The sequence below is a fragment of the Oncorhynchus tshawytscha genome, linkage group LG06 (genome assembly GCF_018296145.1).
Source record: "Oncorhynchus tshawytscha isolate Ot180627B linkage group LG06, Otsh_v2.0, whole genome shotgun sequence".
Lineage (NCBI taxonomy): Eukaryota > Metazoa > Chordata > Actinopteri > Salmoniformes > Salmonidae > Oncorhynchus > Oncorhynchus tshawytscha.
In genome coordinates, this window is record NC_056434.1 from 27909782 (window position 1) to 27937399 (window position 27618).

At 43.9% G+C, this 27618-nt stretch overlaps 1 protein-coding gene across 1 annotated transcript in view; it reads left to right on the forward strand.

The window, feature by feature from the left end:
• The first annotated feature begins 999 nt into the window (after positions 1-999).
• Positions 1000-27618, forward strand: part of nrn1la (neuritin 1-like a) — a 50040-nt gene continuing 23421 nt past the window's right edge. Inside the window, exon 1 of the mRNA XM_024425339.2 lies at positions 1000-1228. Within this exon, the coding sequence (XP_024281107.1) occupies positions 1174-1228 (55 nt within the window). The 5' untranslated portion in view covers positions 1000-1173. The remainder of the gene's footprint in view (positions 1229-27618) is intronic.

Consider the following 27618-nt stretch of genomic DNA (forward strand, 5'->3'; position numbering starts at 1 on the left):
CATTTCGAAACTGAACCTTCTTTAGTCTACTATTCTAACATGCATGCAACAGTAAATTGAGACCCCAACTGAGTTCTTTTCGGGGGGGGCGGTTGATTCGCGGCCCTTCGAAAGGGAGGACTGCGGGCCAACAGTTGCCAATCCCTGCTCTGGAGGTATCATGCATTAAAAAGGCAAACTACTGTCTTCAAGGTTATAAGCCATCTGTTTTACAAAGCCATAAAGCAGACATGAATCTCGTTTATATTTTTCTGCAGAAGGTTGAGAGTTAGACGAATCTGTCCATGGTCAGGTAGGTGGACTATCCATCCTTTATTGTACTGAATGTTACATATCTGGATTTCTGGAAACGGAGCCTTTTTCACTGAGTGCTCGATTAACTTAAACAAATGTTCATTTGGAATAGCAATTGTGACCTGAAGTGTAAAAGCCGGATGGTTTCCATGCTCTTAGGTAGTTTTACTTTTATGTTTCATATTGATCAGGGTTATGCCGCGAGAATCACAGACCTGTATTTTGATAGGAAGCTTGCACATAAACGCGATACAGTGTATATATTTTTTCCTAGTTTACAAAGAATATTATCCTGTATTATCCGGACCAATGTGGATCGTTTTGTTATTTCCATCGTGTTTTGTTCCCTGTGCTTGGATTGTGTTGTATATTTTACCCTCGACATTTTGGAATAAAAAATCAATTACTTCAATGGATTTCAGTGTTTTTTTTATTTCACATGTCTCCTATTTGACACCACAGTGAAGTTTGTACATTTTGTCAAGATAATAAATAGCCCGCGATTGAATCAGTTGCGTAAACTCGCACGAAAAACAAAGATGGTAAGTTTTTGACATACGAATGTTTGTTTTCATGAGGACAAGCATGGGTTTATTGGAGTTTTGAGAGTAAAATGACACTTATGCGGTATATACCGATATCCATCTACTGATACATAGAGATGAGATTGAGTGCCCTGGTCACACATGCGCCCTCCCTCACGCGCACTAGATGCACATAGGAGTGAGTAGGCGCTCTTCTCTTGCGCAAGATGCGAGATACTGTATCACCTATGTAGTGTTACCGTGCTGAGGCAGGTAGCAAAGTAGCTTTGCTCAGCAAACGGATTGTAACATTTGGACGTGGTCTTTTTTTCCTGAGTTGAGCTGCCTGAGCAGAATGGTATCGCTCGTGAATTACGCGTGTCTTTTCTTGCCTGTTGCTCTCCATCTGAGTAAGTGTTTACTTTTAGAAATGTACATTTTCCATATAAATAAGTGTTGAATTTGTTAGTACTATGTTGGGGGTTCACAAGTGGCGTTTATCAAACGCGTCTCGTAATTATGGGGGAACGAGTCGCGCGAAAGTGGACACCGGAAAAGGTTCCAATTCCAAATTTGCTTGGTGCCGAGGGACGAAATAATTGAGTTAGAAAATATTAAATGTTTGAATGGAAAATTAATTTTCTGACGTGGGGAAAATAGATTACGGATTAAAATAAATTAAATTATTGTAAAGATATGTGGCAACTGACTTTAATTTCAAGTAAACACTTGTTTTGTTTTTTTACTCTCATTTGTCCATATTAGGGTAACTAGCCCCCTAAGAACAATGTCCAGTTGCTGACACTAAAAATGCAACGTTTAGTCAGAATGTGGTATGAGGATGATAGTCATGCTAAGCCAAACAAACTATGGGAGATGGGGCAGTTACCCCGGGAGGCTAGTTACCCTATAGTGTACTCTATGGTCATCTATTCTAATACATTTGAATTCACATGCACTTTGTTATTGGGTACCGGGTAGCCTAGCCTACTACACTAGATCGTCACGCGCAGTCGAAGCGTCAATGTGTGTGGTGTGAGAATGAATGCAACATTCTAGATGAACCAAGTGCTTTGTCTAGTTCTCATAATAGCCTATGCATTATATTGGCTTATCTGTATTCTGTAATAGTTGTATGCTTTATCAGGACAATTGAAACAGCCACCTTGATTCCCTCTTCTAAGGGGGGTGCTGATGTAATAGCCTACTATTCATTGGGGAATATAATATGGAAAACATGCCGATGGAAATAAATCATGAATGAATCTCATCTGCTTTACCCTGGTAGACTCTCCAGAGAGTAGCCCAGTATCTCATCTAAACATGTGAGCCTCCGGATGCGCACAAGCATTAGATACTCCTTTCTGTCAGTGCGGATCAGAGCAATCCCTCAACTCTAACTGTTATTTTCGCATCAAAATTATGTGTAAAAAGAAAAATGCAATTTAATTTATGCACATACACCACAACCTTTGGTAGCAGCATCCCATACCAATATGCTTATTTCTCACTCTCTTTTTCTCCTCACTTCTATCTCTCTCTACCTCCTCCAGAAGTTATGCCTCTGTGGTTTGAAAGTGTTCTAAAGGTAGTTCACTGCAGTACACAGGCATATGGAGCAGACATTAATTCCTCATTAAATCAGGTTCAGACTCTCCAGGAGAATTGCATCCACTTTATCCCACAATTTCACAATTAAGTGAGGCAGTATAAAGCGCCTCTCCTGAATCCTTTGTTTGCAAATTAAGCTTCTGGTTTGGTTGCTGTAGAGTTTACAGTCTTTAAGGAGCATACAGGGAGGCATGGGGAGGAATTTAATTTCTCCACCTGAATTTCTCCACCATATGATTCATCAGACAACGTCCCTCTGAACTCTCCACACACATCTTTACATCAGCCCTGCCCCAATAATTAAATAATTACCCTCACCCACTCCCCACATCCTCTCTCCAGCAGGAACTTAGTATGGTGTGGAGTCCCTAAACAAACACTGTGAAATGAAACGGTAGCTGAGCGTGACACACCTCCACTCTTCACCCCTAGTCCAGGCTAAGAATGAATATTTCTGGATAGACCAACATACTTCTGTTCTGAGTTACAGGAACTTGTGTCCTCTAGCATTGCTGAGTTGTGTGTGATTCAGTGGTGTCAGTTTGTGTGTGGTTGTGTTCCTAAAGGGCTATTGAGGAAGAACAACTTCATTGGCCCCCATCACTCCAAGGTCAGTGCAGCTTATGTCCATGGTGCTTTGTTCTGTGTAGACAGCAGATTCTATGGTTGCCCCACTTGGGATGGGGGGATCTGGGGCAGTGGTGTAAACATACTTGAAAGTACTACTTAAGTAGTTGGGGTATCTGTACTTTAATATTTATATTTTTGACTACTTTTACTTCACTACAATCCTAATGATTTTTTAAAAACGTTTTACTCCATATGTTTTCCCTGACACCCAGAAGTACTTGTTACATTTTGAATGCTTTTAGCAGGACAGGAATATGGTCCAATTCATGCACTTATCAAGAGAAATCCCTGGTCACCCCTACTGCCTCTGATCTGGCGAACTCACTAAACACACATGCTTCGTTTGTAAATTATGTCTGAGTGTTGGACCATGCCCCTGGCTATCCGTAAATGTAAAAAAATATTTTTTTTAAATTAAATGCTGCCGCCTGGTTTGCTTTATATAAGGAATTTGAAATGATTCATACTTTTACATGTTGATACTTAAGTATATTTTAGCAATTACATTTACTTTTGATACTTAAGTATATTTAAAACCAAATACTTGTAGACTTTTACTCAAGTAGTATTTTACTGGATGACTTTTACTTGAGTCATTTTATATTAAGGTGTCTTTACCTTTACTCAAGTATGAAAATTGGGTACCTTTTCTACCGCTGGTCTAGGATCAATGCAAGACACGTTGTTCCCGGTGACTGTACCCTGCAATGGCACCTTGAGACATAGCTCCCACGGGAATTCCAGGAATATGACAAATCGCTCTCAGTGATGTATGGAATATGTTAAATATTTGCAACAGATCGTGAGTCATAGTGATAATCATTCCCAGCAAAGCAAGCCTATTAATGTCATCTTTACTATGCATGTACACTAACTTGCACTTCATGAACTGTAACTAAGTCATTAGAAGTACTGTAAGTAAGAACTGGCAGTGGTAAACATTGGTCGTTCGATCAGAACATGAATGTTCAGTGACGTATATTCATGAAGCCAGGCTTCCCCAAAAATATTGACTAAGAAAAAAAGAAAAACACATTCATTATTTTATCTTTCTTCTCTCTGTGTTTCATAATTGTCCTTCAATTCGCAAGAGGCTGAATGTAATCTCACCGGAGAAAGCGTTCGAGCAGGCGAAACAGTGCCCCTCTGTATATGTAGGCCATCTATCAGATGCTGTCTGGTCCAAAAGAGTATGACATTGTTGTCGCCGGTGAGCATTTGGCCTCCCTTGATAAAAATAAAATTATAGCCAATTAGCGTTGCGCTAAACTGAGTGATGTCAACTGCGAATGGTCCTGGCACACCCCAAAAAAGTATGAAGGGAAGTCCGTTTGGATTTGGCGTCACTCATCAAATCGCTTTGAGAATATACGTCATTGACAGAAACAACTTGAATTGTGTTGTTGTCCTCCAGTGGCGCTTTATTAAATTATCCATGGATGGAGATAGGGATTTGGCCTTGTTGTTTTACTTAATTCTCCGTACTGGCCAATGATTATAACAGTGATTCTGATCCAACCATTAATTCATACATTGTTGGAAGTTCAATATATAGCTAGCCGTAGAAGACTAATGTTAACTAACGTTGCCCATGAAAGGAAGTTAGGCGAGCGAGCAAGCATTTTAACCAGGTAGCCTAGGACAACAAAAAATAAAAGCATGTACTGAATGACAGATGTGACAGACCGTTTAATCAACATGAAGGAGAGAAGGATGGCATTGGCGTACCTCTAGAAGTACTGTAGGGTGAGTCAACATGTTTTTCCTACTTGCACGAACGTGCACACACACACACAGAAATCAGAACCATGGACAGCCACGTAATATTTAGCTTACGTTGGACTAAATTGTTTTTGGTATATTTTAGTTGTCACTGTATTAGACTAAGCATAGGTGATTTGATGATGTTGAAATGGTGCTGGAGTAGTGGAGGCAGTTTTCTTTGCGACTTGCGGTAACTCTCCGTGGTTCTAAATCAATAGTAGTTTAGTGGTCCGAAAATCCGGAAACATGAACTTGCTTGACCATGCTGTAGGTTATGTAACTGTTTGCAATATGCTTTGTCGACTTCACTGGACAGAAGTTGCTCTCCGGTTTTGTGATGAAACAAAGGTGTGGTTGAATTTATTCTGCCATTGTGTCTTATTGTCTCGACCTTTAGGCCTATATATCACGGTCGCAAGGCATATGAGCTAACAGGTTATAGAGTAAACAACGCAATTATCACAACATATAAGTTGTAATAGGCTTTTTTCTGGCTTCAGCAGTGATTTTACCCATGCACTGCTACTATGAGTGTTCTCATTCATCTTGTCTGTTGTAGGGGTGAAATGAGTAAGAGCGGAGGTAACACTGCCCTGCAGTGAGAGGATCGTTGTGTCCTTTTGGTGTGACGTGTTTGCCTGCTGTGGGGCTTATAGTAGAAACTCAGAGTGAGGCATATTGATTGGAAATTCTCAGTTCTCTTTGAGTGAAATGAAAAGAGAATCAAAGAAAAAATTAAATCAAAACCCTGATTTGCTCTCTTGCTTCAAAGATGTGAAGGAGAGAAAAATATGAATATAGCTGTCAACTTCAGTAGATCACACCTAGCTCCTTTGCGACTGTAACACCAGTGTTACATTAGTGTATACACCTTTATGTAAAACTAGGGATATTGTGTTTCCATAGCTAGGACTGACAGTGAGGACTGTGGAGCGCAGAATTCATAACCTCTGCATAAACAGTTGCTTTGTGAGAAGGTCTTAAAGTTCCCAGTTAGTCATTGTTATGTAAATGAAATCTAAAAGTACCAGTGGCCTGGCATTGGCCCCAAGTGAGAGCAGGTCTGCCGGAGCCATGGCCCAGTGAGACACGAATACCGGCCCGCGTAGATGTAAACAGAAAAGTCTGAGCCTTTTGGGTAAAACACAGGTAAATCCTGTATGGAAATGCACCAACTACTGAGTACTCACTACTCACCCACCTGATCTAACCTTGTGTACCATAAGGCTCAGCAAAGGTCAGAGAGAGTGTTTTTTGGGGACACTAGGGTTGGACAGTGATGTAAAGTCTCCCTGTTCCCATCTGTTGATGAGTGGCTGTAAGCATGGAGCCTCAGCTCCCTGGAAGCCTGTGCTAACCATGATAAGTTACAGCTGGAAACGCAGGTGTTCTATCTAGTCAATAAAAACAAATTAACTCCCAGAGTGGGTCAGTGCGCGTGTGTCCACTACAATGAGCCTCTCACTTACTCACCATCAGAGGGGATGATGGGGAGAGGGATCAATGTGCACAGGAAGCTAATTTATGAGAAAGAGAGAGACTTACCATAGTGTCAGAGTTTTCTGTCACTATCTCACCCAGCGCTTTTCTGTGTGTCAGAACTTCCATTCTGTCAACATGTGCTTAACTACTTCCAGGAAGTCAATTCATTTCCACTCTATGTGCATGAAGGACTCGATCCAGCCCGACCTGTCTGTCATAGAGCATGCTAGCGCATTGGGGTGAAGTTCAATAAATGCATAATAGATCTGAGTGTTCTCTCACTCACTTTTTTATTGCTTTACATAACAGTCGCCAAGTAAACTGTTTTTCAACATTCATCTTTAATTCAAGCTCGATTGGGAATTCTCTTAATAAGCTTTAAGTTAAATCATGTAAAGCTAACGGATGGCTGGCTAACTCCTTGTTGGCTCAACTCATTACTCTTATTCAGAGAGAATCTCTCTGGCCCCTTCATTTTCATGTATTTTGATCCCATTGTGTCAGTTTCAATAATATGGGATATAGGAAACAGGGAATGCTGACAGTGTACTCACTGAGGATGTGTAACTGTCTGTAACCATCTCTGTAGCCATGCTGATCAAAGCTATATGCCTGCAGCCTTTGCTTCATGGGTGTTTTCTTCCTGTGTATCCATCCATTCATGTTCTTGTTTCCCTCAGTGTTTCCAAAATTATTATAGGTAACCCTTTATTGTGTAGTAAGTAACGATGTAATTACACTAGTAATAACACTGTATTAACATGCAACAATTAAAACATTCCCTAACCAGAAATCGTGGATTGATGGCAGCATTCGTGTGAAACTGAAAGCGCGAACCACTGCTTTTAATCAGTGCAAGGTGTCTGGTAACATGACCGAATACAAACAGTGCAGCTATTCCCTCCGCAAGGCTATCAAACAAGCTAAGCGTCAGTACAGAGACAAAGTAGAATCTCAATTCAACGGCTCAGACACAAGAGGCATGTGGCAGGGTCTACAGTCAATCACGGACTACAAGAAGAAATCCAGCCCAGTCACGGACCAGGATGTCTTGCTCCCAGGCAGACTAAATAACTTTTTTGCCCGCTTTGAGGACAATACAGTGTCACTGACACGGCCTGCAACGAAAACATGCGGTCTCTCCTTCACTGCAGCCGAGGTGAGTAAGACATTTAAACGTGTTAACCCTCGCAAGGCTGCAGGCCCAGACGGCATCCCCAGCCGCGCCCTCAGAGCATGCGCAGACCAGCTGGCCGGTGTGTTTACGGACATATTCAATCAATCCCTATACCAGTCTGCTGTTCCCACATGCTTCAAGAGGGCCACCATTGTTCCTGTCTCCCAAGAAAGCTAAGGTAACTGAGCTAAACGACTACTGCCCCGTAGCACTCACTTCCGTCATCATGAAGTGCTTTGAGAGACTAGTCAAGGACCATATCACCTCCACCCTACCTGACACCCTAGACCCACTCCAATTTGCTTACCGCCCAAATAGGTCCACAGACGATGCAATCTCAACCACACTGCACACTGCCCTAACCCATCTGGACAAGAGGAATACCTATGTGAGAATGCTGTTCATTGACTACAGCTCGGCATTCAACACCATAGTACCCTCCAAGCTCGTCATCAAGCTCGAGACCCTGGGTCTCGACCCCGCCCTGTGCAACTGGGTACTGGACTTCCTGACGGGCCACCCCCAGGTGGTGAGGGTAGGCAACAACATCTCCTCCCCACTGATCCTTAACACTGGGGCCCCACAAGGGTGCGTTCTGAGCCCTCTCCTGTACTCCCTGTTCACCCACGACTGCGTGGCCACGCACGCCTCCAACTCAATCATCAAGTTTGCGGACGACACAACAGTGGTAGGCTTGATTACCAACAACGACGAGACGGCCTACAGGGAGGAGGTGAGGGCCCTCGGAGTGTGGTGTCAGGAAAATAACCTCACACTCAACGTCAACAAAACTAAGGAGATGATTGTGGACTTCAGGAAACAGCAGAGGGAACACCCCCCTATCCACATCGATGGAACAGTAGTGGAGAGGGTAGCAAGTTTTAAGTTCCTCGGCATACACATCACAGACAAACTGAATTGGTCCACTCACACAGACAGCATCGTGAAGAAGGCGCAGCAGCGCCTCTTCAAACTCAGGAGGCTGAAGAAATTCGGCTTGTCACCAAAAGCACTCACAAACTTCTACAGATGCACAATCGAGAGCATCCTGGCGGGCTGTATCACCGCCTGGTACGGCAACTGCTCCGCCCTCAACCGTAAGGCTCTCCAGAGGGTAGTGAGGTCTGCACAACGCATCACCGGGGCAAACTACCTGCCCTCCAGGACACCTACACCACCCGATGTTACAGGAAGGCCATAAAGATCATCAAGGACATAAACCACCCGAGCCACTGCCTGTTCACCCCGCTATCATCCAGAAGGCGAGGTCAGTACAGGTGCATCAAAGCTGGGACCGAGAGACTGAAAAACAGCTTCTATCTCAAGGCCATCAGACTGTTAAACAGCCACCACTAACATTGAGTGGCTGCTGCCAACACACTGACACTGACACTGACTCAACTCCAGCCACTTTAATAATGGGAATTGATGGGAAATGATGTAAATATATCACTAGCCACTTTAAACAATGCTACCTTATATAATGTTACTTACCCTACATTATTCATCTCATATGCATACGTATATACTGTACTCTATATCATCGACTGCATCCTTATGTAATACATGTATCACTAGCCACTTTAACTATGCCACTTTGTTTACATACTCATCTCATATGTATATACTGTACTCAATACCATCTACTGTATCTTGCCTATGCTGCTCTGTACCATCACTCATTCATATATCCTTATGTACATATTCTTTATCCCCTTACACTGTGTATAAGACCGTAGTTTTGGAATTGTTAGTTAGATTACTTGTTGGTTATTACTGCATTGTCGGAACTAGAAGCACAAGCATTTCGCTACACTCGCATTAACATCTGCTAACCATGTGTATGTGACAAATATAATTGGATTTGATTTGACATGCTGTTACAGTACTTTAGCGATTGCATTTGAATTGCAAAACAATGGAGTTGAGAGTGGATTTGTAATTACAAAAGTAGAATAGGAACTGTTATTATGCATAGGTATAAGAGCAACGTACAATGCTGTGAAAAAGTATTTGCCCCCTTATTTTTGATAGTGAATGTTATCAGATCTTCAACCAAAACCTAATATTAGATAAAGGGAACCTGAGTGAACAAATAACACAACTATTGTCACGCCCTGGTCTAAGTATTTTGTGTTTTTCTTCATGTATCGGGTCAGGCCAGGGTGTGGCATGGGGTTTTTGTATTGTGGTGTGTTTTGTCTTGGGGTTTTGGTGTGTATGTATTGGGATTGTAGCTAGTGGGGTTATCTAGCAAAGTCTATGGCTGTCTGGAGTGGTTCTCAATCAGAGGCAGGTGTTTATCATTGTCTCTGATTGGGAACCATATTTAGGCAGCCATATTCTTTGAGTTTGTCATGGGTGATTGTCCTTAGTGTCGTTGTTCCTATCTCTTTATTTATTTACACAAGTATAGGTTGTTTCGGTTTTCGTTACGTTCTTTGTTTTGTAGTGTTTTGTGTTTATTCGTGTTTCACGTTGTTCATTAAACATGGATCGCAATCTACACGCTGCATTTTGGTCCGACTATCCTTCACACCTAGAAAACCGTAACAGAATCACCCACCACCAACGGACCAAGCAGCTTGTCAACAGGCAGGAGCAGCCCAAAGAGGAGATGCGCTATAAGGATTTCTGGACATGGGAGGAAATCCTAAACGGAGAAGGACCCTGGGCTCAGCCTGGAGAATATCGCCGCCCCAAAGAAGAACTGGAGGCGGCGAAAGCGGAGAGACGCCGGTATGAGGAGGCAGCACGGCGACTCGGAAGGAAGCCTGAGAGTCAGCCCCAAAAATTTCTTGGGGGGGGGGCTCAGTGAGAGTGTGGCAGAGTCAGGAGTCAGACCTGAGCCAACTCTCCCTGTTTATCGTGAGGAGCCAAGGAGGAGACCAGAACCAGAGCCGGTGTTGGAGGTGAGCGAAACAGAGACTGTGAAGGAGTTAATGGGGGAATTGGAGGAGAGAGAAATGAGGGAGTTGCTGTGTTGGTGCTTTTTGCATGGAATTCGCCCGACGGAACGTGTCGGGGATTTGATGGCACCTGGGTTAGCGCTCCATACTCGTCCTGAGGTGCGTGTTAGTCGGCTGGTGAAGTTGGTGCCAGCCTCACGCACCAGGCCTCCTGTGCACATCCCTAGCCTTGCACGTCCTATGCCAGCACTGCTCTCAAGATCTCCAGTATGCCTTCACGGTCTAGCCCATCCTGTGCCACCTCCACACTCCAGCCCTCCGGTAGCAGCTCCCCGCACCAGGCTTCCTGTGCGTGTTCTCGGTTCAGTACGACCAGTACCAGCACCACGCATCAGGCCTACAGTGCGCCTCGCCTCTCCAGCGCTGCCGGAGCCTTTCTCCTCTCCTGCGCTGCCGGAGTCTCCCGTCTGTTCAGCGCTGCCGGAGCCTTTCTCCTCTACAGCGCTGCTGGAGTCTCCCGCCTGTTCAGCGCAGCCAGAGCCTTTCTCCTCTACAGCGCTGCTGGAGTCTCCCGCCTGTTCAGCGCAGCCAGAGCTGCCAGCCTGCATGGAGTAGCCAGAGCTGCCAGCCTGCATGGAGAAGCCAGAGCTGCCAGCCGGCATGGAGCAGCCAGAGCTGTCAGTCTGCATGGAGCAGCCAGAGCTGTCAGTCTGCATGGAGCAGCCAGAGCTGTCAGTCTGTAAGGAGCTGCCAGTCTGCAAGGAGCTGCCAGTCTGCAAGGAGCTGCCAGTCTGCAAGGAGCTGCCAGTCTGCAAGGAGCTGCCAGTCTACAAGGAGCAGCCAGTCTGCAAGGAGCTGCCAGTCTGCAAGGAGCTGCCAGTCTGCACGGAGCCGCCAGAGCTGCCAGTCTGTAAGAAGCCGCCAGAGCTGTCAGCCTACATGGAGCAGCCAGAGCCGCTAGTCAGCGTGGAGCAGCCAGAGCCGCCAGTCAGCATGGAGCAGCCAGATCTTTCAGTCTGCCAGGATCCGCCAGTCGGCCAGACTCTTCCAGATCCGCCAGTCAGCCAGACTCTTCCAGATCCGCCAGTCAGCCAGACTCTTCCAGATCTGCCAGTCAGCCAGACTCTTCCAGATCTGCCAGTCAGCCAGACTCTTCCAGATCTGCCAGTCAGCCAGACTCTTCCAGATCTGCCAGCCAGCCAGACTCTTCCAGATCTGCCAGTCAACCAGACTCTTCCAGATCTGCCAGTCAACCAGACTCTTCCAGATCCGCCAGTCAGCCGGGATCTGCCAGAACTGCCAGTCGGCCAGGATCCGCCAGTCGGCCAGGATCCGCCAGTCGGCCAGGATCCGCCAGGATCTGCCAGTCAGCCAGGATCTGCCAGTCAGCCAGTATCTGCTGAAACCACCAGCCAGCTAGGATCTGGTAGATCTACCTACCTGCCTGAGCTTCCTCTCACTCCTGAGCTTCCTCTCACTCCCGAGCTTCCTCTCACTCCCGAGCTTCCTCTCACTCCCGAGCTTCCTCTCACTCCCGAGCTTTCTCTCACTCCCGAGCTTTCTCTCACTCCCAAGCTTTCTCTCACTCCCGAGCTTCCTCTCACTCCCGAGCTTCCCCTCACTCCCGAGCTTCCCCTCACTCCCGAGCTGTCCTTCAGTCCCGATCTGCTCCTCAGTCCAGTGGGTTTCTGGGTGAGGACTACTAGGCCATGGTCGGCGGCGAGGGTGGACTATCCAGGGACGCGAGGAGAGGGGACTAAGACATTGACTGAGTGGGTTCCACGTCCCGCGCCGGAGCCGCCACCATGGACAGACGCCCACCCGGACCCGCCCTATTGTTTTGAGGTGCGTTCGGGAGTCCGCACCTTAGGGGGTTCTGTCACGCCCTGGTCTAAGTATTTTGTGTTTTTCTTCATGTATTGGGTCAGGCCAGGGTGTGGCATGGGGTTTTTGTATTGTGGTGTGTTTTGTCTTGGGGTTTTGGTGTGTATGTATTGGGATTGTAGCTAGTGGGGTTATCTAGCAAAGTCTATGGCTGTCTGGAGTGGTTCTCAATCAGAGGCAGGTGTTTATCGTTGTCTCTGATTGGGAACCATATTTAGGCAGCCATATTCTTTGAGTTTGTCGTGGGTGATTGTCCTTAGTGTCGTTGTTCCTATCTCTTTGTTTATTTTACACAAGTATAGGCTGTTTCGGTTTTCGTTACGTTCTTTGTTTTGTAGTGTTTTGTGTTTATTCGTGTTTCACGTTGTTCATTAAACATGGATCGCAAATCTACACGCTGCATTTTGGTCCGACTATCCTTCACACCTAGAAAACTGTAACAACTATTACATACTTTTAAAAATGTATTTCATAAACAAAGTTATGCAACACCCAATGCCCCATGTGAAAAAGTAAATGCCCTCTTACACTCAATAACTGTTTGTGCCACATGTAGGTTGCAATGACCCCAACTTATCGATTCCTGTAGTTGTTGATCAGTCTCTCACGTCGCTGTGGAGGAATCTTGGCCAACTCTTCCATGCAGAAATGCTTTAACTCAGCGACATTTGTGGATTTTCAAGCATGATTTGATCGTTTCAAGTCCTGCCACAACATCTCAATTGGGATTAGGTCTGGACTTAGACTACTACTACTGGACTTCTACTGCCATTCCAAAATTCAAATTTGTTGCTTTTTAGCCATTTTCATGTAGATCTCATTGTGTGTTTTGGATCATTGTCTTGCTGCATGACCCAGCTGCGCTTCAGCTTCAGCTCACAGACGGATGGCCTGACATTCTCCTTTTGAATTATTTGATACAGTGCAGAATTCATGGTTCCTTCTGTTAAGGCAAGTCGCCAAGTGCTGAGGCAGCAAAGGATCCCCAAACCATCACACTACCACCACCATGCTTGACCATTAGTATGAGGTTCTTACTGTGGAATGCAATGTTTGGTGAATGGGCAAGACACAAGATTTAAGCGCCTTTGAACACGGTATGGAAGTTGGTGCCAGGCGTACTAGATTGGGTCAAGAATTGCAACGCTGATGGGTTTTTCACGCTCAACAGTTTCCTGTATGTACCAAGAATGGTCCACCACCCAAAGGACATCCAGCCAACTTGACACAACTCTGTGAAGCATTGGAGTCAACGTAGGTCAGCATCCCTGTAGAACGCTTTCAACACCTTGTCGAATCCATGTCCCAACAAATTGAGACTGTTCTGAGGGCAAAAGTGGGGGGGAAACTCAATATTAGGAAAGTGTTCCAAATGTTTGGTATACTCATTGTATATTTGGAGAAGGACATTTGTATCCTCTGCAGTTGGACTTTTGCTACAATCAAGTAAAAAATATAAAATGTAGCCAATCATTTTTTGATTTTAAAGAACGGACCGAAAACACAAAATTAGCATGATCTTTCAGAGAGACTTAAAAATATTGGGGTTTTCTTGTTTCGTAAGGATGCTTCCCAAGGGCTACACGTGCGACTGAGTCCTGAATGTTTTAAGCAGTTTTAAGATTTTCCCATCTTTTTTTATGTTAGTCAATGGTGGGATTCCTGGTTATATCTCAGCATGATGTTATTAAACAATGAAATGCATTTGTTTGATGAAATGTATTTAATATAAATAATGGCCTGTCAGTAGATCTTAGGTTAAAGTATAAAGCAGTTACATGGGGTTGAAATTGATAATATAATAGATTAAATCTAATTATACCACTAATTCTGTCTTGGTTGTATACCACCCCTTCAACAACACACAAGATCGCCAGATAAACAGAGATAGCTTGAAAGTCTTTATTTTAAGCCATGTTTTCTCCATAGGGATGAAACTATGAATTCACAGCCTGGTCTTCCATTTGACTTTTGTCAGGGAGTGGTGTGAGAAGAAGAAACAGCCAGGGAAATCACTGGGAATAATCATCCCCATACGACAGTGCCAGTTCTGAAAGATTATCCTACCTGATTGGGGCATTTCTCTCTCTATCAATCACTCACTCTCTCTCAATTCAATTCCATTCAAAGGGGCTTTATTGGCTTGGGAAATATATTTTACATTGCCAATGCAAGTGAAATAAACAAACAAAAGTGAGAAGAAAGAAAAAGCATTAAAAAAACATGTACAGTAAACATTGGTTGCATAAGGTTACAAAAGGATAAAGATGTTTCAAATGTTCAAATCAAATTTGATTGGTCACATACACATGGTTAGCAGATGTTAATGTGAGTGTAATGAAATGCTTGCTACACACACAAATGTAAAGGGATGAATAAGAATATTTACAAATAAATGTATGGATGAGCGATGGCCTTGCGGCATAGGCAAGATGCAGTGGATGGTATATAATACAATATATACATATGAGATGAGTAATGTAAGATATGTAGACATTTTTAAAGTGGCGTTATTCAAATTGACTAGTGATACATTTATTAAATCCATTTATTAATTTTATTAAAGTGGCCAGAGATTTGAGTCTGTATGTTGGCAGCAGCCACTCTATGTTAGTGATGGCTGTTTAACAGTCTGATGGCCTTGAGATAGAAGCTGTTTTTCAGTCTCTCGGTCCCAGCTTTGATACACTTGGACTGACCTCTGGATGATAGCAGGGTGAACAGGCAGTGGCTCGGGTGGTTGTTGTCCTTGATGATCTTTTTGGCCTTCCTGTGACATCGGGTGCTGTAGCTGTCCTGGATGGCAGGTAGTTTCAAATCAAATCAAAGTTTATTTGTCACGTGTGCTGAATACAACAGGTGTAGACCTTACAGTGAAATACTTACTTACAGGCTCTAACCAATAGTGCAAAAAAAGGTAGTAGGTGAACAATAGGTAGGTAAAGAAATATAACAACAGTAAAAAGACATATATACAGTAGCGAGGCTAAAGAAGTAGCGAGGCTACATACAGACAACGGTTAGTCGGGCTGATTGAGGTAGTATGTACATGTAGATATGGTTAAAGTGACTATGCACATATGATGAACAGAGAATAGCAGTAGCGTAAAAGAGGGGTTGGCAGGTGGTGGTTGGGACACAATGCAGAAAGCCCGGTTAGCCAATGTGCGGGAGCACTGGTTGGCTGGCCCAATTGAGGTAGTATGTACATGAATGTATAGTTAAAGTGACTATGCATATATGATAAACAGAGAGTAGCAACAGCATAAAAGAGGGGTTGGGGGAGGCGCACAATGCAAATAGTCCGGGTAGCCCTTTGATTACCTGTTCAGGAGTCTTATGGCTTGGGGGTAAAAACTGTTGGAAAGCCTTTTTGTCCTAGACTTGGCACTCCGGCACCACTTGCCATGCGGTAGTAGAGAGAACAGTCTATGACTGGTGTGGCTGGGGTCTTCGACAATTTAGGGCCTTCCTCTGACACCTCCTGGTGTAGAGGTCCTGGATGGCAGGCAGCTTAGCCCCAGTGATGTACTGGGCTGTACGCACTAACCTCTGTGTGCCTTGCGGTCAGAGGCAGAGCAATTGCCGTACCAGGCAGTGATGCAACCAGTCAGGATGCTCTCGATGTTGCAGCTGTAGAACCTTTTGAGGATCTCAGGACCCATGCCAAATCTTTTTAGTTTCCTGAGAGGGAATAGGCTTTGTCGTGCCCTCTTCGCGACTGTCTTGGTGTGTTTGTACCATTCTAGTTTGTTGTTGATGTGGACACCAAGGAACTTGAAGCTCTCAACCTGCTCCACTACAGCCCTATCGATGAGAATGGGGGCGTGCTCGGTCCTCCTTTTCCTGTAGTCCACAATAATCTCCTTAGTCTTGGTTACATTGAGGGATAGGTTGTTATTCTGGCACCACCCGGCCAGGTCTCTGACTTCCTCCCTATAGGCTGTCTCGTCATTGTCAGTGATCAGTCATACCACTGTTGTGTCATCTTCAAACTTAATGATGGTGTTGGAGTCGTGCCTGGCCATGCAGTCGTGGGTGAACAGGGAGTACAGGAGGGGACTGAGCACACACCCCTGGGGAGCTCCAGTGTTGAGGATCAGCGTGGCAGGTGTGTTGCTACCTACCTTCACCACCTAGGGGCGGCCCCGTCAGGAAGTCCAGAATCCAGTTGCAGAGGGAAGTGTTTAGTCCCAGGATCCTTAATTTAGTGATGAGCTTTGAGGGCACTATGGTGTTGAACGCTGAGCTGTAGTCAATGAATAGCATTCTCACATAAGTGTTCTTTTTGTCCAGGTGGGAAAGGGCAGTGTGGAGTGCAATAGTGATTGCATCATCTGTGGATCTGTTTGGGCGATATGCACATTGGAGTGGGTCTAGGGTTTCTGGGATAATGGTGTTGATGTGAGCCATTACCAACCTTTCAAAGCACTTCATTGCTACGGACGTGAGTGCTACGGGTCTGTAGTTATTTAGGCAGGTTGCCGTTGTGTTCTTGGGCACAGGGACTAGGGTGGTCTGCTTGAAACATGTTGGTATTACAAACTCAATCAGGGAGATGTTGAAAATGTCAGTGAAGACACCTGCCAGTTGGTCAGCACATGTCTAGAGTACATGTCCTGGTAATCCGTCTGGCCCTGCAGCCTTGTGTATGTTGACCTGTTTAAAGGTCTTACTCACGTTGGTTACGGAGAGCGTGATCACACAGTCGTCCGGAACAGCTGATGCTCTCATGCATGCCTCAGTGTTGCTTGCCTCGAAGTGAGCATAGAAGTGATTTAGCTCGTCTGGTAGGCTCGTGTCACTGGCCAGCTCGCGGCTATGCTTCCCTTTGTAGTCTGTAATAGTTTGCAAGCCCTGCCACATAAGACGAGCGTCAGAGCCGGTGTAGTATGATTCAATCTTAGCCCTGTATTGACGCTTTGCCTGGTTGATGGTTCGTCGCAGGGCATAGCAGGATGACTTGTAAGCTTCTGGGTTAGAGCCCCACACCTCGAAAGTGGCAGCTCTACCCTTTAGCTCAGTGCGAATGTTGCCTGTAATCCATGGCTTCTGGTTGGGGTATATAGGTACAGTCACTGTGGGGACGACGTCCTCAATGTACTTATTGATAAAGCCAGTGACTGATGTCGTGTACTCCTCAATGCCATCGGAAGAATCCCGGAAGATATTCCAGTCTGTGAGAGCAAAACAGTCCTGTAGTTTAGCATCTGCTTCATCTGACCACTTTCTTATAGACCAAGTCACTGGTGCTTCCTGCTTTAATTTTTTGCTTGTAAGCAGGAATCAGGAGGATATAGTTGTGGTCGTATTTACCAAATGGAGGGCGAGGGAGAGCTTTGTACATGTCTCTGTGTGTGGAGTACAGGTGATTTATAATTTTTTCCCCCTGGTTGCACATTTAACATGTTGATGGAAATTTGGTAGAACTGATGTTTCCCTGCAATAAAGTCTCCGGCCACTAGGAACGCCGCCTCTGGGTGAGTGGTTTCCTGTTTGCTTATTTCCTTATACAGCTGACTGAGTGCGGTCTTAGTGCCAGCATCTGTCTGTGGTGGTAAATAAACAGCCACGAAAAGTATAGCTGAAAACTCTCTAGGCAAGTAGTGTGGCCTGCAATTTATCACAATATACTCTACTTCAGGCGAGCAAAATCTAGAGACTTCCTTAGATTTCGTGCACCAGCTGTTGTTTACAAATATGCACAGACCGCCCCCCCTCGTCTTACCGGAGTGTGCTGTTCTATCTTGCCGGTGCAGCGTGTATCCTGCTAGCTGAATATCCATATTGTCATTCAGCCACGATTCCGTGAAACATAGGATATTACAGTTTTTGATGTCTCGTTGGCAGGATATTTGTGATCGTACCTCGTCTAGTTTATTGTCCAATGAGTGCATGTTGGCGCGTAGCATTGACGGTAATGGCAGCTTTCCCACTTGCCTTTTCCGGGTCCTGACCAGACATCCGGCTCTTTGTCCTCTGTACCTGCGTCGCTTCCTCTTGCAAATAATGGGATGTCGGCCCTGCTGGGTGTTTGGAGAATGTCTTGTGCGTCTTGTTTGTTGAAGGAAAAACCTTTTGTCTAATCCGTGGTGAGTGATCGCTGTCCTGATATCCAGAAGCTCTTTTTTTGCCGTAAGATACAGTTGCAGAAATATTATGTACAAAATAAGTTACAAATAACGCGAGAAAAAACACATAATTGCACAATTGGTTGGGCGCCCGTAAAGATGCTGCCATTTCTTCCGGTGCCATTTTTTCACATAAGAAAGGAGATGATCGTGGACTTCAGGAAACAGCAGAGGGAACATCCCCCCATTCACATCGACGGGACAGCAGTGGAGAAGGTGGAAATTTGTAAGTTCCTCGGTGTACACATCACAAACTGAAATGGTCCACCCACACAGACAGTGTGGTGATGCGTTGTACAGAACGCACTACCCTCTGGAGAGCCTTGCGGTTGTGGGTGGAGCAGTTGCCGTACCAGGCGGTTATACAGCCCGCAGGATGCTCTCAATTGTGCATCTGTAAAAGTTTGTGAGGGTTTTAGGTGACAAGACACATTTCTTCAGCCTCCTGAGGTTGACGAGGCGCTGTTGCGCCTTCTTCACCACACTGTCTGTGTGGGTGGACCATTTCAGTTTGTCTGTGATGTGTACGCCGAGGAACTTAAAACTTTCCACCTCCACTGCTGTCCCGTCGATGTGGATGGGGGGTGCTCCCTCTGCTGTTTCCTGAAGTCCACGATTATCTCCTTTGTTTTGTTGACGTTGAGTGAGTTCATTTTCCTGACACCTGACACCACGCTCCGAGGACCCTCACCTCCTCCCTCCTCCCTGTCATCATTGTTGGTAATCAAGCCTACCCCTGTGGTGTCGTCTGCAAACTTGATGATTGAGTTGGAGGTGTGCATAGCCACACAGTCATGGGTGAACAGGGAGTACAGGACAGGGATGAGAACGCACCGTTGTGGGGCCCCAGTGTTATGGATCAGTGGGATGGAGATGTTGTTTCCTACCCTCACCACCTGGGAGCGGCTCGTCAGAAAGTCCATGACCCAGTTTCACAGGGCGGAGTCGAGACCCAGGGTCTCGAGCTTAATGACGAGTTTGGACAGTACTATGGTGTTAAATGCTGAGCTGTAGTCAATGATTAGCATTCTTACATAGGTATTCCTCTTGTCCAGATGGGATAGGGCAGTGTGCAGTGTGATGGCGATTGCGTCGTCTGTGGACCTCTTGGGGTGGTAAGCAAATTGGAGTGGGTCGAGGGTGTCAGGTAGGGTGGAGGTGATATGATCCTTGACTAGTCTCTCAAAGCACATTATGATGACAGAAGTGCTATATTATCACATATGTTCAGTGTTTTTTATAATGTGAAAATAGTTGCAAAGTACAACATACTTGAAAATACTTGAAAGTACTACTTAAATAGTTTTCGGGGGTATCTGTACTTTACTATTTTTATTTTTGACTACTTTTATACTCACTACATTACTTTTATTATTAATTATTTTAATTTTAACTTCTTTGTCTCCCCAATTTCGTGGCATTCAATTGGTAGTTACAGTCTTGTCTCATCGCTGCAACTCCTGTACGGACTCGGGAGCGGCGAAGGCCATGCGTCTTCCGAAACACAACCCAACCAAGCTGCACTGCTTCTTGACACAATGCCCGCTTAACCCGGAAGCCAGCCACACCAATGCGTCAGAGGAAATACTGTACACCTGGCGACCATGTCAGCGTGCATGCACCCAGCCAGCCATAAGAGTCGCTAGAGCGCGATGGGACATGGACATCCCTGCCAACCAAATCCTCCCCTAACCTGGACGACGCTGGGCCAACTGTGCGCTGCCTCATGGGTCTCCCAGTCACCTGCGACAGAGCCTGGACGCGAACCAGGATCTCTAGTGGCACAGTTAGCAACTGTGATTCAGTGCCTTAGAACACTGCGCCACTCGGGAGGCATTTCCCTACATTCCTAAAGAAAATTATGTAATTTTTACTCCATATATTTTCCCTGATTACCGAAAGTATTGAATGCTTAGCAGGACAGGAAAATAGTCTAATTCCCGCACTTATCAAGAGAACATCCCTGGTCATCCGTACTGCCTCTGACCTGGCGGACTAACGAAACACATTCTTTGTTTGCAAATGATCAGTGGCGACCCATCATTCAGGTCAAGTGGGGTCGTGATTGGCTCAGTGTTCTGTCACTCATGGGGACTTTTATTACATTTTTTATTTAACCTTTATTTAACTAGGCAAGTCAGTTAAGAACACATTCTTATTTACAATGACGGCCTAGCAAAAGGCAAAAGGCCTCCTGCGGGGACGGGTGCTGGGATTAAAAATGAAAAAATAAACAGGGTACTGAAAAAGGGACCTTCCTTTTTTTGCTGAGTTTATTTATACTATGATTTTCCCATTCTATGGAATTCCCACTGCCGTCATATGGCATGTCTCCCAATGTGTTTTATTTGGTTATTCAATGATAGACAGGACAGATAAGGTTAAATTTGTTTCTATACAAGTAAAGACCAACAAAATCCTACTTATCTCATGGAATGTGCACAAGCTCCATGATGGGAAAAAAAGCATATGGTTCTCAACCAATTAAAGATGTTTGAGCACATCAGCAGATGTGATTTTCTTGCAAGAGTTGTATCAACAACAAAAGAGGAATATAATATTTAAAGAAGAACTGGGTTGGAGAGGCCTATGCTGCCACCTACTGTAGTAACAGCAGAGGTGTAGGCATCCTGATCAATAAGAATACACAATTTCCCCTTATATCCCAGAACATGGACCAAGAAGGCAATTTTCTAATGAAGAATTGTACTCAGGATATACTCAGGATGTAAAAAATGAAATAATGGCAATAGGAAAAAAAGATTAACTCACGATCTACAGCAATCCTTTAAGTAGACCACAAAAAATATTAAATACTAATAAGTGACAAGAAACAACAAATAAATAAAGATAACTTTATTTCATTACTCAACAATATGAAAGGATATCTAATTAAATGGAACAATCTTCCCATAAATCTTACAGGTAGAATAAACGTCTTCATTGTTGGTCATAATAAACTTTAAATGGGCAAATAACATTTATAGAATAAAAAGCAAAGTTCTACATCTTCCTAATTCTGAGGGTGGTTTTAACCTTCCAGCTTTAGAATTTTATCAACTCGCTACCTTAGGCTTTTACTTGTGACATATAGTTAGACATATAGTTAGATGCACTAAACCATGGGTATGTATTGAAGATGTGCATGACAGTCCCAATAATCTTTTTATGCCTATTTTCAAAGGATAAAGCTAAGAACATTAACAACTTCATTGTTAAGAACACTCCCGAGTGGCGCAGAGGTCTAAGGCACTTACATCTCAGTGCTAGAGGCGTCACTACAGACCCTGGTTTGATTCCAGGCTGTATCACAACCAGCCGTGATTGGGAGTCCCATAGGGCAGCACACAATAGGCCCAGCGTTGTCCGGGTAAGGTTCTGGCTGAGGTAGGCAGTCATTGTAATTAAGAATTTGTTCTTAACTGACTTGCCTAGTTAAATAAAGGCTAAATATAAATAAATAACAATAAACTCTATAACAATATGGAAGAAAATGAAATGTCTTCTACAAGAACCAATATCAAAACCTGATGGAACAATCCTTGAGTTGCTTTTCAGAATTCACTGATACATTGGTCTGCAGAGAAAGCGTAAATGACTTGGTAATAGGAAATACATTTATTTCCATGACATAATTAAAAAGCTATTTTGGACTGACCAATGTAGATATTTTGAAATACATGCAACTTGAAAGATACATATCACAACATTTTTATTTGAAATCATTTGAATGTCAGAGCAACGATGTCAGAGGGAATCTTATTTGAGTCAGAAAAGGATGTTCATATGATATGCAAAACCTTGCAGAGGGCCTATCCAAATGACTATCTCTTAGAAACTAATATAAACTATTGGAACCAAGACTTAAAAACAACTGATGTTGGCACAAGATGGAGGGAATGTTGGAGCATAACTAACGAAAATACAGTTAACAAAAATGTACGCTCAATCCAGTATAAACTAACGTATAGAATTTATTTTGCAAGAGCCAAAATTCACAAATTGTACAGCACAACGGCAGAGTCATGTCTTAAGTGTAAAACTAACAATGACTCAATAATCCATGCTTTCTAGGAATGCTTTGAAGTTCAAAAGTTATGGGCGGAGCTTGAAAGTTGGATGTCAGAAGTATTACAATGTAAACATACTTTTAATCACTGCATATTTCAAGATATGGCATATGGGGGTGTAGTGAGATACCCAAATGGACTGGACGATGGACTCATCTTCAAAAACGTACACTGAAAACTTAAATCAATCCTCCATCATTAACACAATGGAAAAATGAAATATTGAAATAGCATGGGTGACCAAGAGAAAAATACATTGGTACATTTTAAGACCATGTGGAAAACAATAATGAAGACACTAAGGATGGGGGTGTGAGCATGGGGTTCTGAGCAGATGAGATGTAGTAATTGTTTGTGTGAATCTGTAAGGTGTTGTTCGTATGTGTATGTTTGTGTCTGATGTAAAGAAAAATCTCTCTCTCAACTCAAATCAAATTGTATTTGTCACATACACATGGTTAGCAGATGTTAAAGCGAGTGTAGCGACATGCTTGTGCTTCTAGTTCCCATAATGCAGTAATAACCAACGGGTAATCTTACCTAACAATTTCACAACAGCTACCTTATACACACAAGTGTAAAGGGATGAAGAATATGTACATAAAAATATATGAATGCGTGATGGTACAGAACAGTATAGGCAAGATGCAGTAGATGGTATAGAGTACAGTATATACATATGAGATGAGTAATGTAGGGTATGTAAACATTATATGAAGTGGCATTGTTTAAAGTGGCTAGTGATACACTTTTCATAAATTTTTACATTATTAAAGTGGCTGGAGTTGAGTCAGTATGTTGGCAGCAGCCACTCAATGTTAGTGGTGGCTGTTTAACAGTCTGATGGCCTTGAGAGATAAGCTGTTTTTCAGTCTCTCTGTCCCTGCTTTGATGCACCTGTACTGACCTCACCTTCTGGATGATAGCGGGGTGAACAGGCAGTGGCTCGGATGGTTGTTGTCCTTGATGATCTTCCTGTGACATCGGGTGGTGTAGGTGTCCTGGATGGCAGGTAGTTTGCACCCGGTGATGCGTCGTGCAGACCTCACTACCCTCTGGAGAGCCGGAGAGCCTTACCCTCTCCACTACTGTCCCGTCGATGTGGATAGGGGGGTGCTCCCTCTGCTGTTTCCTGAAGTCCACGATTATCTCCTTTGTTTTGTTGACGTTGAGTGTAAGGTTATTTTCCTGACACCACACTCCAAGTGCCCTCACCTGATCCCTGTAAGCTGTCTCGTCGTTGTTGGTGATCAAGCCCACTACTGTTGTCATCTGCAAACTTGATGATTGAGTTGGAGGCATGCATTGCCATGCATTTGTGGGTGAACAGGGAGTACAGGAGGGGGCTGAGCACATACCCTTGTGGGGCCCCAGTGTTGAGGGTCAGCATTGGGGCCCGCTCTTTCAGTTTTGCGCGAATGCCGCCATCCATCCACGGTTTCTGGTTAGATTTCAAAAAAGCTTTTCGGCGAAAGCATACCAAGCGTTTATGTAAGGACATCTCTCTCAGTAGATAAAACATTACAAACAGCTAGCAGCCAAGTAGATTGGGATTGAAAGTCAGAAAAGCAATAAAATGAATTGCTTACCTTTGATGATCTTCGGATGTTTGCACTCACGAGACTCCCAGTTACACAATAAATGTTCCTTATGTTCCATAAAGATTATTTTTATATCCAAAATACCTCCATTTGGTTGGCGCGTTATGTTCAGAAATCCACAGGCTCGAGCGGTCACGACGGAGCAGACGAAAATTCCAAATAGTATCCGTAAAGTTCGTAGAAACATGTCAAACATTTTTTATAATCAATCCTCAGGTTGTTTTTACAAAATATAATAAATAATATTTCAACCGGGACTGTAGCTTCTTCAATAGGAGAGAGAGAGAAAATGTCTGCTCCAAGCTGTTGCGCATGCAAAACGCTGCTGGCACCCAGCCATACAATGACGCGATGTGATCTTTCTCGCTCATTTTTTAAAATAAAAGCCTGAAACTATGTCTTAAAGACTGTTCACACCATGGGGAAGCCATAGGAAAAGGAATCTGGTTGATATCCCTTTAAATGGAGCGAAGGCAGGCAATCGAACAGGGAGCTTTCAGGAAAAACAGCACTTCCGGGTTGGATTTTACTCAGGTTTTCGCCTGCAATAGTTCAGTTCTGTTATATTCACAGACAATATTTTGACAGTTTTGGAAACTTTAGAGTGTTTTCTATCCTAATCTGACAATTATATGCATATTCTAGATTCTGGGCCTGAGAAATAGGCCGTTTCATTTGGGTAAGTTTTTCATCCAAACATCAAAATACTGCCGCCTACACTCAAGAGGTTTAATGTTTACATATTCATTTCATACGTATGTACTATATTCTACTCTTATTCTAGTCAATGCCACTCCACTCCGTGTGCATTGTTGTGAATTGTTAGATATTACTGCACTGTTGGAGCTAGGAACACAATCATTTCGCTACACCAGCAATAACATCTGCTAAATATATGTATGTGGCCAATATGATTTGAACTGTTCTGACAATTAAATATTGTTATTCTGGACAGTGCTCTCACATACAATCATCATATACGCTGCTGCTAGTCTGTTTATCATATGTCCTGAAGCCTAGTCACCTTACCTCTATACATTTCTACCCATACCACTCTAGTATCCCTGCACATTGTAAACATGGTATTGGCACTGACCCTGGAACTGACCCTGTATATAGCTTAACTACTTTCTCATGTTCTACTGATGTCTGAATGTTTGTACATTCACTCTGCCAAAACAGTAATTGAGTAATTGAAATTTGGATCTGTTGAAATGTTTAAAATATTGTCCCAAGTACATTGGTAATTTACGGATGGTCCCTAACTAACCCCAACGGCGCTACCATCTGTAGGCATCTGGGCACGATTTAAATAAACCCAACCCAAGGAAAACTGTTATGGTACCATTCATTCCGTGACACAGAATATTTTACTATCACCTTGCAAATCTCATTTTTGGACGAGACTGACATTATGGCCAAAATTATCCTATTTACACTTTGTAGTCAATTATGACACTAGAATAAGTGTTTCTGACTCATATCGATGCCACATGTAGGCCACAATCAAAGCGAGAAGTGGATTTTTAGGGGCAGCCGCTCTTAAAAGATATCTGTTTTATTCAGAAGAACTCCTAACACACTGGATGACAGATGGGATTCTTGTGCATCTTTCACAGCCTTTTTTCTGGCCTTTCTGTGAGTATCTGAGTAGTCTTTTTTGTCAGACAGAATTATGGAGCCCTTATATCTTAACTGTCTCAAGTAGGACACCATCACTGATTGTAATCAAAAGGCAGTCCCATCTCATTGGCTCTATGTCTTTTTCTTATCTGTTTTTTGGAGCAGAAAACAGTGCTTTTTGTTAGTGAGGGTTATTGGAGCAGCCATGTCTCATCTGCCTGTGATCAAAGGTAGCGCTCAGACTCTGCTGAGGGAAGGGGAGGGGAGGGGAGAAGGGGGGATGCAGCCGCCCAGAGATCCCTACACCCTCCACCGCCATAGCAACAACACTCCCATGGGGCATGGAGTTGGAGGAGATATAGAGGAGTGAGTGTGTGTGGTGTTTCTGTGTGTCCATGTGATGTGTTCATTTTGTTAAAGTGTGTGTATGTTTATGTGTTTTGGTGCTTGAGTGTGTGTTTGTGTTTATTAAACAGTGTGCTAAAGAATTAATATGAAAGAAGCTTGCACATAAAATATCTTTTCTCTCTTCATCTGTGCCCTTGAAGCACTTCTGAGCCAGAGAAATAGTTACTTGGCAAGTATATTTTCCCTTTAGAGAGAGAGGGGACCTTTAGAGAGACAGTTTTTTTTTCAAGTTTTTTTCCCACCTTTATTTAACCAGGTAGACAAGTTGAGAACAAGTTCTCATTTACAACTGCGACCTGGCCAAGATAAAGCATAGCAGTGTGAACTGACAACAACACAGAGTTACACATGGAGTAAACAATAAACAAGTCAATAACACAGTAGAAAAAAAAGAGTCTATATACATTGTGTGCAAAAGGCATGAGGAGGTAGGCAAATAATTACAATTTAGCAGATTAACACTGGAGTGATAAATGATCAGATGGTCATGTGCAGGTAGAGATGCTGGTGTGCAAAAGAGCAGAAAAGTAAATAAATAAAAACAGTATGGGGATGAGGTAGGTAAATTGGGTGGGCTATTTACCGATGGACTATGTACAGCTGCAGCGATTGGTTAGCTGCTCAGATAGCAGATGTTTAAAATTGGTGAGGGAGATAAAAGTCTCCAACTTCAGCGATTTTTGCAATTCGTTCCAGTCACAGGCAGCAGAGAACTGGAAGGAAAGGCGGCCAAATGAGGTGTTGGCTTTAGGGATGATCAGTGAGATACACCTGCTGGAGCGCGTGCTACGGGTGGGTGTTGCCATCGTGACCAGTGAACTGAGATAAGGCGGAGCTTTACCTAGCATGGACTTTTAGATGACCTGGAGCCAGTGGGTCTGGCGACAAATATGTAGCGAGGACCAGCCTACTAGAGCATACAGGTCGCAGTGGTGGGTGGTATAAGGTGGTTTAGTGACAAAACGGATGGCACTGTGATAAACTGCATCCAGTTTGCTGAGTAGAGTGTTGGAAGCTATTTTGTAGATGACATCGCCGAAGTCGAGGATTGGTAGGATAGTCAGTTTTACTAGGGTAAGTTTGGCGGCGTGAGTGAAGGAGGCTTTGTTGCGGAATAGAAAGCCGACTCTAGATTTGATTTTAGATTGGAGATGTTTGATATGAGTCTGGAAGGAGAGTTTACAGTCTAGCCAGACACCTAGGTACTTATATTTGTCCACATATTCTAGGTCGGAACCATCCATGGTGGTGATGCTAGTCGGGCGTGCGGGTGCAGGCAGTGAACGGTTGAAAAGCATGCATTTGGTTTTTACTAGTGTTTAAGAGCAGTTGGAGGCCACGGAAGGAGTGTTGTATGGCATTGAAGCTCGTTTGGAGGTTAGATAGCACAGTGTCCAAAGAAGGGCCAGAAGTATACAGAATGGTGTCGTCTGCGTAGAGGTGGATCAGGGAATCGCCCGCAGCAAGAGCAACATCATTGATATATACAGAGAAAAGAGTCAGCCTGAGA